Source organism: Embiotoca jacksoni, unplaced genomic scaffold, assembly GCF_022577435.1.
Source record: "Embiotoca jacksoni isolate LCO1_2020_lvr unplaced genomic scaffold, fEmbJac1.0.p SCAF_11, whole genome shotgun sequence".
NCBI lineage: Eukaryota > Metazoa > Chordata > Actinopteri > Embiotocidae > Embiotoca > Embiotoca jacksoni.
Genome location: NW_027185241.1, coordinates 19,575,340 through 19,592,126, shown reverse-complemented (window position 1 = coordinate 19,592,126; position 16,787 = coordinate 19,575,340). Strand labels below are relative to the sequence as shown.

The following is a 16,787-nucleotide window of genomic DNA, read 5'->3' as shown; positions in this document are numbered from 1 at the left end:
TCCTGCTCCAAACTAGCAAGATGCCATTTACAAACTAATGGGTGACGTCGCTGTTGGTTGCTGCTTCGTCTGAACCAGTATGAACTAATCAGCGTCCTGTAAGGACTTACTGTCAGCTGCAGGTGTGGTTTAGGTGTGATGAGAACAAAGAACTGTTGGTTCAAAAACAGCAATCATCTGATTGGTTGAAGGTAGCTCATTGTAGCCATCACAAGCCAAGTGGCGTCCCAATTCCAAACCGTTTCCAGAGACGATTCCTCAGATGTTTCTGTGCAACAAGCCATCCACAGCATCAGGCTACAAAAACTCCAGAACAGCTAATAAGTGTTTGAGCTTGTTTCCTAAACCCCTGTTTCCACAGTCAAGAACAGACTTTGAACCAGAGGTCTTCACGCATCCAAAATTTAAAGTTTTGCATGGTTGTGAAAGAGATCCATGGAAAACTTAACCCAACAGAACCTGACGTGCATGCTACAAAGCTAGACCAGACCCAAGAATAGTGTGATTCGACACTAAATTTGGTCGAACCTGAGAGAACACAGACACCAACAGCAGGGTGATGCACTGTGAATGTAAGAAACTCAAAGATACACAAGTTGGGGCTCCATTTCTCTATCTTCTCTATCTATTTAAATTCACCTACAAACTGGATACATTGTCACACAGACCTGGAAAACAACTACTTGACTTGATTCGATTAAGTAGAACTTAACCGGGTTGATCTCAGGCCCTCAGAACCAAGTGAACCCGTGCAGACCTCTGCTTTGAGCCTCGGTTTGAAGACAACTTGTGAAAGTTTGAAAGGACCAGAACACTTGCGATGTGGTGCAAAAATGTCATTTCAGTGAACTTGAGTGAAGAGAGAAGCTTCAATGCTGCCAAATATAACACACCTGTAAAAGTCCACACGAGTGAATAATAAGCTACTGCGTGTCTGACAGGTTTGGAAATACAGGATGTAAAAGATGTAAATTGTGGGCAAAAGAAAGCTACATTGAACTTGAAGCTCACGATATTTGTGCATCATTTTCAGGCTTTGCAGCATCAAGTGTCTCATTTGAGAGCAACTGGGAGCTCCTGAGAGCCTTCTCTGCAGGGCTGCAGACAGACTGCAGCTGTTGTGAGTTGGGTTTCATGAGGTCTGGACACAATCCCGGAACTTTGTTTTTCATTTTTCATGGTTTCAGCGAGATGATTTTTTTCCCCTTCAAACAAATTTTTCAACATGTAACAGAAAAAAAAGAAGTAATATTGTGATTTGGGTGTACAATTGTCCGAGGTTGTGACTTCTTGTTTGGTAGCAGAAGCGGATTTTTTTGTTGTTCGTGATCATCGTTCGAGTGCCAGAGCAGCATTTGCCCTCCCACGGACGCATCATAGAAACTAATTTCACTTCCCACTGTCAGCATTATTGGTGCCAGCATACAAAGCTAACAGCTCGGGTGGAAATAACAGCTCAGTGGCTTTGGGGTGGAATGACCTCATCCCAGGATGCTTTTACACTTTCTAATCACATTAACTCAACAGGCCACCTGTTACACTACATCTTCCTCTTTCACTGTTTTTCACTATAAAGTTTTAATTCACATTCTGTGTGCCTGACTTTTGTTTATATAAATCTTTTAATCTATTGCAGACAAATATAACAAACAGACAACATGACAGCCAGAAAGGACTGGATTAGATGTTGTTGTTTTTTTACCCTTGCAGCCCAGACGATGATCTGCAGCGCCCGTGTCTGATCTGTGGGTTGTGCTTGTGTTTTGCAGAGGTGAAGGACTACGAGCCAGCGTATGGCTCTAAAGTACGAGAGCACCCCTGTGTGGAGAGCATGAAGGACAACGTGCTGAGAGACAGAGGAAGACCTGAGATCCCCGACAGCTGGCTCAGGCATCAGGTGAGACGAAGATGGTCACTGAACTGCAGCATGGGGACACACAGATAATAGTTTTTCTGTAGTTTTCTTCCAGGAAAAATGGAAAGACACAAAAATAATACAAAAACAATTGTAAACAAAGTAATACATGTTTCATATTTTAGATTCCTAACTGTAGCTATTGATTGCCTTGATGACAACTTGCACAATATTGTCAGTATCTTAACCAGGAATAATTGGAAAGGTTTTTCAGTCAAAAGGTGAGCCTTGTCAGAATTAAATTAGTGGAACTTCTTGCCTTCTTAATATGTTTGAAATCATCAGTTGTGTGTTGGTAGAGAACAAATTGTCCAATTCTGGTAAGAACCGCTCAACTATAAGTAAAAAGAAACAACAGTTCATCATTCTTTACAAACATGAAGGTCAATAAGGTTAATTAAAAGAGCTTTCTTCAAGTGAAGTAAAAAAAAAAAAAAAAACATGTATTGGCTGTGATGAAACTATGTCTCATGAGGACCAAAGAAGACCAGGAGTTACCTGCAGAGGATAATATTACCTGACCTGTTTCAATAAGAGACAGTATATCAGCACAAACATTTTTTTGTGATAAATGAAAAACTACATTATTTTCATATGGTAATGATGGTTTACATATTACTATGTTGCACAGCATCATTAATCTGACTGAACTCTGATTATTGAAGGAAATATTCATCACTGTCTGATTATTACACCCTGTCATTCTTACAAAAACATGCACATAAACATGTGTATTTTTCACATTTACATATCGTACAAACAAACTGCAAACTTACACGTTAGGGTCATCTCTTCTACGACAAAGACTCTCCAACCAACCATACATTACTGGGGATTTGTAAAATCTCGCTTTGAATCTGAAATAAGTCCGGAGTCACTTACATAAGACAGTGAGTGTGTAGAATGTCATTTTTTTTTTTTAACTAGAATGGAGTAAACATCTGTCTTACAGTGCTTTATTTGTGTGTTGAGGTTCATAATAAACTGCAGCAAAATTATAAGAGCAGCCAGCAGGAAGATCAACAGTAACACAACTTTACAATGATGTCATTTTAAACAAGATGCAACGTACATGTCTTGCTAAAAATGTATCTCATCTCTTAAACCAGAAGTTGGAGTACTCAGAGACAATGATGCACAGCTTTTGTTTCGGTATTGTCCCTTTTATGGGTCATCCCGAGTGTTCGACCTCTCACTGGACATTTTTAAATACAATAAGTGTGCCAATACCCGGCCAGAGTGAAATACATTATAGAGTATATAGCAGCCTAATAACGATGAGTCAGGGACACTGATGTTACTGAACCTGTTCTTAAAATTCTCAAGTGCAGGTCGACCAAGTTTGAGTCACCAAAATTAAAAGACAATAATGCTAGGAATCTTCTAAAAGTGGCAGCAGGTAGCATTTTAATGAACTCAAGGTTACTCTACTGCCTTTGAAATGTGTCTTCTCAAGAGATTTGTTTTGAAAAATGTAAACACAACTGTGTTATCTAAACTTTTAAAAGTGAGAATATTAAACTAAGAGTCAAAAATAACAGTAATACCAGACAATTGTTTCAGATGGATTTGCCTTTAGTTTACATTTTCTCACTTTGAAGAGTTTGATCTACATTTCCTATCAAAATGTTACAAATGTAACTGCAGTTAGATCCACTTTGACTGATTTAATGAAGAATAATATGGTTATTAGTATTTTTTAAACTTAAGCGTTCAACTTGTTTAAAATCTAAAGACTCAGAACAACTCATGTTTATAAGTTCTGAAGTGATCTAACAATGAAAATGTTAAGTAGAATTAAACGATTTCACTTGACTTCACCCATGAACATTTGCAATGTTCCTCGCGTCTCCCCCCTGCAGGGCATGGCAGTGATCTGCGCCACCATCAAGGAGTGCTGGGACCACGACCCGGAGGCCCGCCTCACCGCCCACTGCGTCGCCGAACGCATCTCGGAGTTGGAGGACGAGCTGGACAAACTGTCGAGCCGCAGCTCGTCAGCGGAGAAGATCCCGGAGGAGCTGAAGATCCCGATAGAGGTGGAGATCCCGCAGGAGGAGGTGAAAATCAGCGAAATCCAGAGCATCATCGCTGTGGACTGTTCCGTGAGCGATGAGAAGTGACAGGAAGTGGAGTTGTTGGTTGTTTTTTTTCAACAAGGGCACTTCTCCTGCTTTGATGGGATTGAGGACTCTCGACGGTGATGTTCAGGAGCTGAGCTCTTGCGGGACTTTGAGCCAGGTTGAGTGTGAGTCTCAGTGTCATATCTAACTGTAGCCCAGCAGACCGAAACTGCGGGTGACGCTTTTGGTCTTCACTGCTTCTAACATGTAACAACTCATCATAATCAGCTGAAATGCTACCGAGCCAAAAAGCCAAAGTTAACTGGAAGCTTGTAAAGATGTGCTGATGGTGGAGAGTCAGGCAGGCTTCTCTCAAAGCAACATGTCTCTTCATGAGAAATCAACAAAGGCAATACCTATCAAGCCAAAGATATTTGATGTGCACTTTACTATGTGATACTTATGCATTACAGATATTTATCATTTTTATGTGTTTTAACATGTTGGAGTTAGAAGTTTTGCCTGAAAGTGCCTTTATGTGTTTGACTTTAAGCTAAAATGTCAGCAGAGATGTCGCGTCAGCACTAAAGAAAGCTGTGGACTCCATCCTCACCAGCAGGAAGTTAAAGGAATACATGTCGGTGTGTGTGTGTGTGTGTGTGTGTGTGTGTGTGTGTGTGTGTGTGTGTGTGTGTGTGTGTGTGTGTGTGTGTGTGTGTGTGTGAGAGTGTGTGAGTGAGAATGTGTGTGCTGTGTTGTTTGTACCCAGCTTTACTTCACCTTGTTTTCCAGATAAACAAGCACAATGTACATAGAGACAATACATGTACAAAAGGAGACGAGTCAGCAAAAAAGGGAAAGTAATCCTACCACAGAACTTATCTTTGAGTGCAGAGATTAAAAGACTTCATGAAGATGTATTTTTTAAGTGTTTTCTGTCCATGTCAGTGGGAAACTGAGGGGTGTGCCAATGATCTTTCATCCTGCCTTACCATACAGTTTGTGTCATATGTAAAATATTGTAAATCTTTTATGAATTAAAGATATTTCTGTATACTGATTCTGTTGTTACTCATTCTTTAGGTTCATTAGGTTGTCTTTAAACAGGAAAAGTACCGAGTGCTCAGAAGTTCAAACTGGTGATGAAGGTGCACTTTGGTAGGGAACACAAAAATAAAAAAAAAGTCCAAGGCACTTGTCTGGCAAAAAAGTAAAATGTTTTTGTTCTACTTCATGTAGAAATTCTAAAAACAAGGAGCTTGTAACTGAGTTACAACCCACACGTAGTGACACTAACAGCTTTCTTCAGGGTGTTCTGATCTCCTCTCATCCCAACCGGTCCAGGCCGCCCACCTCAGCCTGGTTCTGTTGGAGGTTTCTTCCTGTTAAGAGGGAGTTTTTCCTTCCCTCTGTCGGAGGTTTCTTCCTGTTAAGAGGGAGTTTTTCCTTCCCTCTGTTGGAGGTTTTTCTCCCTTAAAGATGAGCTTTTTTTTCCCTCCTAGCTTATGTGGGAATTGTTGGGTTTCTCTGTATAATGTTGGGAAGTTCTGCTGTGAGGACTTTAATGTGTTGAGTGCCATGAAATAACCTATGTTGTGATCAAATTGAATTGAATTGAATTTTTTACTTCCGCACACACTGCCCTTCAGTAGCCTCAGAATGATTGCAGGCACCTGATAATATCCAACACCCGAACAAGAGTCTATTCTACTGGCAAGAGACACATATAGCCTTGGTCTTATCTGAAAAATTTATTTTAGATTAGCCAGGTGAGTTGAAGGTAGTTTTAGGGTTAATACCGTACACCCCATTGAGACATCGCTCCATTTTTCTTGAAAACTATTGAAATTAAAAGTTACGCACACATGCACAGCTTTAGTTAGCCAAAGAATAAAACAAAGAAACTGAAAAGGGCTGCATTTTTAACTTACTCTACATATATTTTCTGAAGCGGCCCGGACAGAATTATTCCCTCGCCCTAACTCTTAAGAAGTGGTGATTAATAAATGGATTGCAGTGATCTTCTAAGCAGGTTATTATTTGTATTGTATCAATTAGTATCACAGCCATCTTCATTCTTGCAATCATTCAGACTATTTAAATGGAGAAAAATCCTCGTTGTGCTCTTTGGTATCCTCGTGTGACCAAACTGAACTTAAGACTTAGATGAGAAAGAAAAGAATGATATGAAGAGACGAGGAAAAATACATTTACCAGGCAAGGTCAAGAAAAGGCTACAACAGCATCTCCATGCAGCTTAATGTCCCCACGACCAGCAGCTAATATTATTAGAAGGTTTGAGATTGCAGCCAAACGTAGAGATGCCAGGCTGAACAAGGGAAGTTTGAATAGTGGACAAGAACCAAGGGAAACTTCACAACACTTGCAAGCTGACCACTAAGATCAAAGTTCAACAGTGTGTGGGATTGAATCAAAGTGGCCTCCATGGAAAAACAGAAGAGAAACTTTCAAAATCTAAACCTAAAAATGCATGTTGACAGGGTGGATGAAACAAAATGAGAGCTTTTTGGTCAGCACATCAGCTTCGTGTTCTCAGGAGAGAAAATTAAGTTTTCATCTCCTGAATTGGTGTGCCTGAGATGATCTTAGAATATCTATGTAAAGAGCTGGAACTGTTGTTGGGAGAGGGGACCTATCTAATTTTATACATTAAAAAAGTACTTCAATGCAGTGATTGCCTGAAAAAGGTACGTAAAGGGTTCCGGTCATTTTGTCCACTTCATCTGTTCTATTAATTATAACAATATTTTACACTGAAAAATCAAAAACAACTTGTCAGGGAAAATTGTGTTTCCAAATATTTTGTCTACTTTGTGTCAGTGAAAGTTTAGTCATTTATGTATTTATTTGGCAAATTTGTGGCAGCAGAGCCTTGATATAAAACTGTCATGGTGACCACAATACTGAACAGTTGATCTATTTAGACATATAGGAGATACAGAACAATTTCTCTGAAGTCATGTTTCTTTCACTTTGTTTTAGCATCCATAAACTATTAGTGAAACATTTTGTACCTCTATGTTCACTCCCTAGTTGCTGTTGGTTGACACACCTTCTGTGTCCGTGCTGCTCGGTGCTGGGCAGTTACGCTCAGTGAGTTTTTCAGTGCATCTTTGCAGGAATCCAGCAAATAGGTACACACAGCTGTGAAACCAAAACAAGGAGCTTTAAGACATAATAACATGTTCAAAGAATCTATTGAGCGAAAGGCAACTTTAGTTTGAGTTTAGTTTAATTCTGTGTGGGATTGTCAATAGAAATGATCCCTTTCACATTACATCTAGTAATTTCAGTCTTTGTCAGCAGTGCAGCTTAAGGTAGCTCCGAAGCTCTGAAGTTGGTCGAGAGGAGCCTATTTGGGTCATAAATTGTTTTATCAGTACAAACCATCATTAATACAAAGTTAACTGAAACAATTCACTCATAAAGCTACAGTTGACTTTGCTAGTTTAAGATGCTCAAAGAAATAGACTTAAATATTTTTTTTAACAGAACAACATAACATTGAGTAACAAACACGGATCAGATCTGTTGTTATTACCCTTCGGTAGGTGCTTTGAAACGTCCCTGCACTTTACAGCAGGCAGAATGAAGTCTGAAAACATTGTCCTTCTCCTCTCTTGTGCTTCTACATTTCATTACTTCTGTTCCAGTCTGCATATTCCTCAGCACATGTGTATTTCTCCCTCAGTCCCGTATTTCAGCCTCCTCTCTCACTTGAACCTAAACGTTTCTACTGCCTTGGTCTTCATCCCACCCCATCTATTTATTTTCCTTCTCCTCCTCTCTGGCCTTTGTAGGAATGCCATAAGGAAGTGCACCACCCCTGTTTGTTGTCCACATTATGGACGTGAAGCCAGAGTCACATACTGGAAAGAAATCCAACTTTATTTTGAAATCCCGTCCAGGCGGGGAGAGGTCGGGCTCAGGAACGGGCTGAAGGAGTAACAGTTGATAAAAATATCAACACTTGTGGTGATGTTTTACGACAGTGGAATAATTACAGAGGCTAAGAAACCTTCAATTTTCATTACACGTCGCTAAGTTTATGAGGCCCTTTTCTGACCCTTTGAGTTGTTTTCATAGCAGACTATTTAAATCTGCTGTATGGTGTGTCTGTGTCTGTGTATGTGTGCAAGGTCTAAATACTAAATGTCACCACATTATGCATTTTGTTATCAACAGTTTTAAATCTTTTTGACGCAAAGGCCTAGTAAAAAGATTTCCGAGCTATGTATCTTTGTAAGACGTGTCTATCACAGTCCTATTCCTATTGTTATTGTCCGGGATGTTTTTGTTGACATGTGTCAGGACTTGAAGTGCAAAGTCTTATACCTATTACTGATTTTGATTGCAGTAGAGAGCGATGTACACAACACTGTCATAACATTAACATTTAAATAAACATATATGAGAATAAAAATGCAGATGCGGAGCAATTTGATCATTGCGATGTCTTTTATTCTACATGGTAAATGTAAATATTTTCTCTCATTTAGCTGTTTTTGGTCTCTACCAACTCCTGAAGAATATATCTGACTCCAAAGCTGCTAAATGCTGTTCACCAGCCAGTCTTTGCGACAATTTACAGTTTGCTGTTGAATCTGTAATTTAAAGGCCCTTTTTTTACTTGAAACAGCTGGTTACTGCTATTAAAAGCCTTTTATGGAGCTAAAAGTGCAGGTTCAATCAGGAAGACCATCTTTACGTTTCATTCTTCCTCAGCTCATCTGATCACCTGACTGTGGGACTTCGGGTAAACCTATCAAACGTCACCACAATCTGAATCAGCCAATTTGTTGTCAAACTCTCTCTTTTACTTCAGCTGTCAGGTCAGGTCAGGTTGGGTTTCTTTACTCAATAATTGCACATACAAAATGTAATATTTGTCATTCCATTACCACCACCAAGGCGGTTTGTGTTCCTATATTATGCACAGCCTCTCCCACTTTAAATCTGATGACATCACAATGGAGTCTAATCGCCATAGACTCTCACATCCCTCACGTTTCTTTCTAATCCTTATAGCTGGTCATTCAAATCTCTTAACTCAAATCGAGTCTCTCCTGATTGAAATGATAGCAGTGAGAGAGAAAAGACACAGTACAAAAACCAAAACAAACCCACTCACTTTACCCACCCACTTCACAGTCCATGTTGTCATTTGATCCCTTGTTATTGAGATTTGTCTCCAAGTCTCAAGTCTGTAGATTAAGATTCTATTTGTGATCATTTTTAATACCAAAGTCTAGCTTTGGAGCACGACTGCTGTCACAGTTCGTGGAATGATGCTCTTCTGTATCCCAAGCCCTCCTTTACACTGTGAAAACCCCAAAACATGCAGCAGCCAGCAAGTAGCTCAGCACAGAAGGTAAGCTTTAATTGTGAGGTTTTTTTTGAGTGGAAATGCTTGTAGTGAGATGAGCAGCGAGTCAGACACAAAGTGTGTGCGTGTGTGTGTGTGTCTGGTGTAGACATTCCTCTGCAGACTAGATTTCATACCAGAGAAATGTAATGATAGGCCTGCCTTGCCCATGAACCACAGAACAGAGGATACCACATCACATGTGCTGACACACACACACACACACACACTCACACACACACACACACACACACACACACACACACACACAAAATGGACATTTCATTTATTTCCATTCATTTCCTGAAGATTTCCCTTGACCTCAACCTCACCTACTCAAATCTTAAACCAGGTATTTATACTGAACTGTAATCATTTACATCATGCAGACTTTCTATTTGAACCCAGAAGATAGATGGTTCCCTCACCGTCTGCTAGAGAACATTGTCTCATTGTTATTTATTCTCTAGTGAACTGTGTACGAGCACTACATGCTTTGGCGATATACCAAGCTGGATCCCCACAATGCAACTTGTACAAATTTATGTCCACACACACAGTAATAGTAATAATAATAAAAGTGCACATACAGTTGTGTTGCCTGTGGGTCCCCCAGGGCAAATTGCATTTTTTGCAGGTTTATCACATTAAAATAAACAAATATAACCCTGCAGCAAACAGACAGTACAAAAATGAAACGGTCTTGGTGCCAGAAACATCTTCAATATCTTCTCAGATTTTAGCAGATGTTCAAGCCAGTGGCCTTTAAGGGCCACTCCACTAACTTCAACGTGTGTCTTCATAATGAACTGAGGTCTGATTTGGATCATTGTCCTCTTGTAGGAGCCAGTCTCTTTTCACTTCAATTATTTGATTTTCAATTTTTAAAATATACTCATATTTTTAATGTCGAGACCTTACAATATTATATCGTCCAGTCCACTCTTCGCTCTGTCTGTGCAGTGTTTCCTTCACCACTGGCTGCCACACAGCCTCAAAGCAGAATATGTACACATCAATGTTTAACAGTTTGAAATATTTTCTTCAAATGCTGATGTTTAACTTAACATATCTTTTGTGTGTGTGGCCAAAGAGCTTAGTTTCAAATTCACATGTCCACAGTTCTTGTTTCTAAAGTGAACCCGGGTCAATGTTGCTTTACAGATGAAAAATGTTGACTTTTGTGCTGAGGTGGCAGGTAAGGTTTCCCTCTGTGGATCTTCCTTGTACACCCTGTTTGTTCACCAGTGCTGCAGTGGAAATGTGCACCACCACTCGTGTGTCAGCTGAACCCTCTGCAGCTCCACTGCAGTTGGATGTCGCTTTACCTTTCTGCAGTTTGATCTGAACTTTAATATCTTTTAATTTCCTTCCCTGATCTGCAGGCATCTCTTAGCTTGTTTTTTAGATCTTCAGTCAGTTGCCAAGAGGATGGTTGTTGAGTTTTACCACAAGGTTTAAAGAGTAAGAGTTTATCACCTCTAGAACTGTGATCGGCTTTTCAGCAAACCTTAATGATATTTTTTGACCTGCCCTTTAAGCCCTAACCAGTCCATGAAGGCCCGAGGAGTTAACGAAGCTCAGACACTTTAGAAGTAGAAGCACGCCCACAATTTTGCAAATGCCACAATTGTTGTTTTTTAAGTTCATTAAATAATTATAATGTTTTCTGCAGGGTTTCTATTTCCCCCTTTCACTTCAAAAATCTGCAAAATATATAATTTAAGCAGGGGTGTCTAAACTTTTGCACATACTGCTTTTCTCTTCGTCCTCTTGCGTTCCCCCTCCTTCTCCCTGGCTCTCTCTCGTTCTTTCCATCTTAAAGCTCTGGGCAGTGAGTCTCCATGTATTCCTGGCATCCCTGACTCTCATCAGGGGCAAACATCCTGTGTCTAGAATTAACTCCTGGCCTCTTTTCCCGTCTTTTACAGGCCTCAGTAGCAGTGCAGTGTTTGGTGTGTGTTCCAGGGCCTCTGCCTCCTCGCTGCGCTGGAATCACCAGACCAGATCCGTTGGTCGCCCACAATCAGTGTTTTTTTGCAGATTATTTCCACGCGTGATGCACCTGCCTGCAACAGACAGTGGATGTGGGATCACAGCATACTTTTTCCACCCAGTCTTAAAGCCAAACTTATGTAAACACATCCAAGTTACAGTTATCGGTCCCTCCTGAAAACAGTTAGTATTTTACTGCAGTCTGTGAGGAAACAAATGTTCTCCTTTATTTATTATGGCTGTTATGATGAGAGAAAGAACATGACTGCCCTCTAGTGGACAAAGCAGAGAAAAGAGTCCTACTTTGAGTAATGGCCTTCTTTCCAGCATGCATTGATTTTCAAAGAAAAGTGCTGCCTCAGTGATTTAGTGTTGTCAAATGCTGTCAAAGGAGGATACTGCCTTCACTTCACATATTAAATGTAAGACTGTCTTTTCCCACAAGGCTTTTGAACCAGTAATTCTTGGTTTAATCAACAACAACAACAAAAACAAAAATCCAGTTTTGAGCTTCAGCATGCAGAAATTTGAAATCGAAATAGATGATTAGGATGTGATGTATTCAGAAATATTCTTGCTGTATTATTACCACAGACTGATTATCCTTGAATAATCTAAAATATATTACACGTTAAATATTCACATGCATGTAGGATTAATGCAGTTTTCTTACCTGCCTGACAAATGTTCACATAATGGAAATGATACGTAATGTGCTACTTTGCCAAAAGTATGTGGACATGAGCCCATAACCCATACGTGATTGTTGAAGCTCAACAAATACCCAACCCACGTTTGTCTTTGTTTCGTACAAATTCATGTCTAACCGAGGTTAATCTACCTATTCCAGATGTTGCGCTCAGGTGTCACATTCCACATTTGGTATAATTGATAAGAATTCATATGGAGAGAAAAAATACCCAAAATAAATATATTAGAATATCACAACTATTTATATCAAATGGTGTGTTTGGTGTGTGGGCTGCACAATCATTGGTGTCATGGAAGAAGAATCATTCACATAATCTGCTTTTTAACTTTGTTGTTTACCAATTAAGGCCTTTACACACTGCAGGAGTTTTTTGTGTACAATTAACTTGAATATATTTTTCAAACTTTTTCATGATTACTTGACACATAACGCAAATATAACAGCAAAAAAGTTACTTATTTTTCATAAAGATGTTGATTTTTCAGATTTTCAAATCAACGATGAAAGGAATTAACCAATCACGGTGGAGCAGATGTCACATCACAACTCCTGATGACAATGTTGATTATTTGTGTCTCCAACGAATAAGGACACGCTACTTTTATTGCGTGAGGGGGATCATGTTGAATTAATACTTTTTCTGAAGAATGACCTGCTACAAATCCATTCAAACCTTTTTTGAACAACTGTTGCAAATTTTTCTGCCGGTATGAATTCTGATGTGAAATTTTCACGTGTGAATATTTCCCTTTTCTTTGTCGTTTTTTTGTCACGCCCTCTATGTGTAAAGGCCTTCAAGGTCACTTCTATTAAGATAACAGTTTAAGTTCACATTAAAAGAGAGTGGCTGCAGAGACACCAGAGCATTCGTGATATCCTACTATGGTGGAAGACATGACTGTCCACATACTTTTGGCTATATAGTGTATTGTGTTTCCATGAACTCAACAGGTTACAGGAGAAATAAGAGGTTGACGACTCGAGCTCTTAGCCAGCACATAAATTTCTGTCATGAAGAGGTAAGAAGGATCATCTAAATCAGGCAGCGAGTTTGTCTCTGGCCAGTTATCAGGCCACGTTTCTCTTTCTTTCATGCTTTCTTCAGCTTCGGTGGCCAGCTCAGCCGCCCTCACCTCCTTCCACAGCCTTTCCTGCTCCTCCTTCAGCTCAGTGTAAGTGCGGCTAAAGGTGTGGAAAATGGAGGTGGTTGGGAAGGACAGGATGAGGATCCCCAATAAGATGGTGAGCAGTGCCACCAGTTGACCGGGGATGCTGTGTGGCACCATGTCGCTGTACCCCACGGTGGTCACCGACGTAATGGACCACCAGTACGACGCGGGGATGCTACTGAAGCGGAGGTGGGGAGATCTGGCAGCATTTGGCGACAGCTCACTCTCGGCAAGGTGGATCAGCGGGGAAAAAAGAGTCACGGCGACGCACATGAAGATCACCAGCAGGCCGAAGTCTGTGATGCTCCTTTGGATGGTCAGCCCCAGAGTCTGCAGACCCATAGAGTGACGGGCAAGCCGCATCGCATACAGGATAGGCAGCGCCCTCACTACGTGCAGGATTAGACACAGTTTATCCATTGTGCTCTTCCCGGCACCAGCGACAATATCGTGCACCGACTTGTCCCTGAGCTCCAGAAACAGGGAGACATAGTAGGGCAAGATGGCCGCCACATCAATGATATTGAGAGGGCCGCAGGCAAAGTCCAGTTTGCTCTGTGCATGAAGAAATCGCACCAGAAACTCCAAGGTAAACCAGGCCACACAAACTGACTCCACGATGAAAATGGTGCTGCACGTTTGGGAGCATTCTCCCTGTGGAGACAACAAAAGACAAAAGGTACTAGGTTAGTTTAACTGGCCAATAAATAACCTGAAGTTTACATATTTATATTAAAGTACTCTACTTCTGTCAGTCTTTCGGACTGTGTTAAACTGGTTCAAAACATAAATAGTTATGCTGATGACACTTGACTGTATCTTGTAACATGTTAATTGGTAATAAATAAATGGAGGAGCAACTAAAGGAAGACTAATCTGATCCTAGAACATGGACAAGTGCAAGTACCGCTAAGAAACATAAGGCCTTATATGGCTGGATGGTGGTGATATAATCAAGGTCCAAAAATGCAATGTTGTAAAGACCATGCCCCTCACACTGTAAATCCAATTGACTTGAAATTTGTCACACGTTCAGCTTTATTTATCTCACAAAAAAAGCCTTGTGGAGCATTAAAGTCTTCTCAGATGGATTTTCCACCATTTCAATTTTTGGGAGAAAATGTTATGTTAATGTCACAACCTAATTGCTGTATTGGCATATTAACCAAAGAGTGACGAATGGTGAAACCAGGGGTGCACAGTTATTGAATGCTGCAGGCTTTGATGATGAGAGAGAGTGTGGTTGTTCTCACTTCCTATTCAAACAGAACCAAATTAACTGAAGGGACTTTGATCCACCTGAAACCTGCTCCTTGTTGCTTGCGGCTGTACTTGTTACCAACATTTTTGGCATTTCTCAGTCCCTTAATTCTACTTTCAGTTCATTTTAGGAGGGTGAGTTAATCAACTTGTGACCTATTTAAGATACTATTGATAATCCAAGCAGAAGTTGTTTTTAAAAACTCATTTTCAATGCCATTGTTTCTAAAAAAGCTAGCGGTGTAGTGTTAGCTACACAAAATGAATGGTAAAGGTATATATTTAGTCGGGATGAGACAAGTACTCGGCTGAAACGATGTTGTATTTGAGGAGTACGAGTATCATCCATGTAATTGTGTCAATATCCGTGTTGATAAAAACTTCTTACAGACACGAGCTGTGTGCACGCACCGAGGTCAGATACACACCAAGCCCCGCCTCCTCCTACTGCTGCAGCTCTGCTGAGACACAGTCACACACCATCTGTGTCCAGCGTCTACAGGAATTAAAACAACTCACGACCCTCCTGGTTAATTTCGGTCATCGGCTCGTTTCAACCAGGTTTCAACCCATATCAATCACAGGCTTAAATGAATGACTTCCGGTTACTTTCCACCCACTTCTGGTCTAACCACGTCCGGATTAAGTCCCGCCCCATCCAAGTACGAATATGGTTACAGATAATTCAGTTGGTTCAACAGATACAGATAATGGTGTATTTGCTTGTCCCAATTATTTAGGTTGCAGTGATAGCATAACTGATGAAAACCTTGTCTTTACTATCTTACATTTACATCATCTGAAATACAATTAATCCCACAGCTCATATTACCATGGTTATATCTAAACAGACTGTAACAGTTCATGCTTCAAATTTCAAAGAAGAAAAAAGAAGATTAATATGATGTATTTGTTTTGGCTGCTTCATTATAGAGCCCCTCCAATATTCATAATGAACATCAGACTGTGCCTGGAGGAGGTTGGTTAGGTTGCTTTGATTTGTACGTACTGTGGCTGCTTCCTTCTGGTGGTCTGGCATGGTGCTGATGCAGAGGCTGACCACAGTCACCAGCACCATGACGACAGACAGGATAGCGAAGACTTTCCCCGCCAAACCCGAATGAGGGTTTTCCACTGCTTCTCCCAGCATGTGGAAGAGGCTTCCCCGTGCCACATGTGCCCTCAGCCCCCTCCTCCTCTCCTGCCACTCGTCCTCCTTGCGCTGGCGCTGGGCCACTTCCTCCACGGAGCTCATCAAGCGTTGGTGACAGCAGGCCGGCATCTGTCCCACATCGACGCCCCAGTACAGCAGCTCGGTGTGGAGGGCTACCATGCAGACATCCTGCGTTAGACGCAACTTCCCTTTTGCCAGGAAGCTAAAGATGACTCGAAAGGCTAAAGGATCACGGTCAAAGAAGAATTCACGGCACCTCGAGTCATAGTCGTCACAGAACTCTGCGATCTTGCTCGGCGTGGTGCAGGACTGGAGGCGACTCAAACGGCTCCGGGGGAATTCGTCCAGGGTGCTCCAGGGGAAGGCGTACCGCGTGCCCCCCACATTGATGAGGGCCTTCTGGGAAGTATCAAGGAACGGGCGCGAGGCCTCTGGTGCTCTGAGCAGTTTACCACGCTGGAAGAACAAGCCTTTGACTGTGGTGTCCTCTACGACTGTGAAGAGGTTGTAACTCTCATCACTGCTTAAAGACTGGTCATCAAAGCCAGCACCGATGATGGCCATGGTGGCAAGAGGGTATCTGACAAAAGGGCGTCACTAGTTACTGTAAGGAAAACATGAAATTAGGGAGTAGTTTGGTCATTCACGGTACCAGATGAGTGTCTTTTCAGGTTATATTTACAACGTACACATTACACAATCATGCAGACTAAAGCAAATGCACTTGTTCCACTTAAAGCTGTGCTAATCCATGTGGTATATGAAAGGGGATGAATCTCTTGATGATTTCACAGAGAATTATCATTAAACGCAGCATTTTACCAGCTTATGGCTCATTGTTTTGGTTTTCTGGTCTAAGAATTCCATTTCCAGAAACAGCTGGGAAAACCTACCGTAACCTACTCGTCCAGCAGCAAACTGCAGGGAGAAGTAGTTAGCATTGAGCTGGTGAACACGGTGGAGCACTTAGCAGCTACAGAGGGATTTTTTTTTTTAGGAGTTGGTGGAAACCAAAACATAGCTAATGGATTTATATTCATCAGGTAGCCAGAAACACAAGTCAAACTGTAGGAAAAAATGTATAGATGCAGGCATAAAAATTATATGTATTCC

At 41.0% G+C, this 16,787-nt stretch overlaps 2 protein-coding genes across 2 annotated transcripts in view; one reads left to right on the top strand and one right to left on the bottom strand.

Moving 5' to 3' along the window:
- The window catches only part of LOC138194597 (TGF-beta receptor type-2-like), a 42,300-nt gene extending 37,262 nt beyond the window's left edge, over positions 1–5,038 (top strand). The window contains exons 9-10 of the mRNA XM_069143490.1: positions 1,770–1,897; positions 3,778–5,038. Of these exons, the coding sequence (XP_068999591.1) occupies positions 1,770–1,897; positions 3,778–4,038 (389 nt within the window). The 3' untranslated portion in view covers positions 4,039–5,038. The remainder of the gene's footprint in view (positions 1–1,769; positions 1,898–3,777) is intronic.
- Positions 5,039–11,670: 6,632 nt separating this feature from the next.
- Positions 11,671–16,238, bottom strand: LOC138194596 (voltage-gated potassium channel regulatory subunit KCNG4-like). Its single transcript, XM_069143488.1, has 2 exons — positions 15,516–16,238; positions 11,671–13,894 (listed from the first exon to the last, which is right to left on the bottom strand). The coding sequence occupies exons 1-2, from the start codon at positions 16,236–16,238 to the stop codon at positions 13,016–13,018; spliced, it is 1,602 nt and encodes a 533-aa protein (XP_068999589.1). The 3' UTR covers positions 11,671–13,015.
- Between the last annotated feature and the right edge of the window lie 549 nt (positions 16,239–16,787).

What these genes read in the sequence shown, in the direction of transcription:
- LOC138194596 (XM_069143488.1), bottom strand. Translation starts at nt 16,238, where the DNA reads ATGGCCATCATCGGTGCTGGCTTTGATGACCAGTCTTTAAGCAGTGAT. An exon ending in CAGACCACCAGAAGGAAGCA is followed by an intron (nt 13,895 to 15,515) that starts GCCACAGTACGT and finishes TTGTCTCCACAG; the next exon opens with GGAGAATGCTCCCAAACGTG.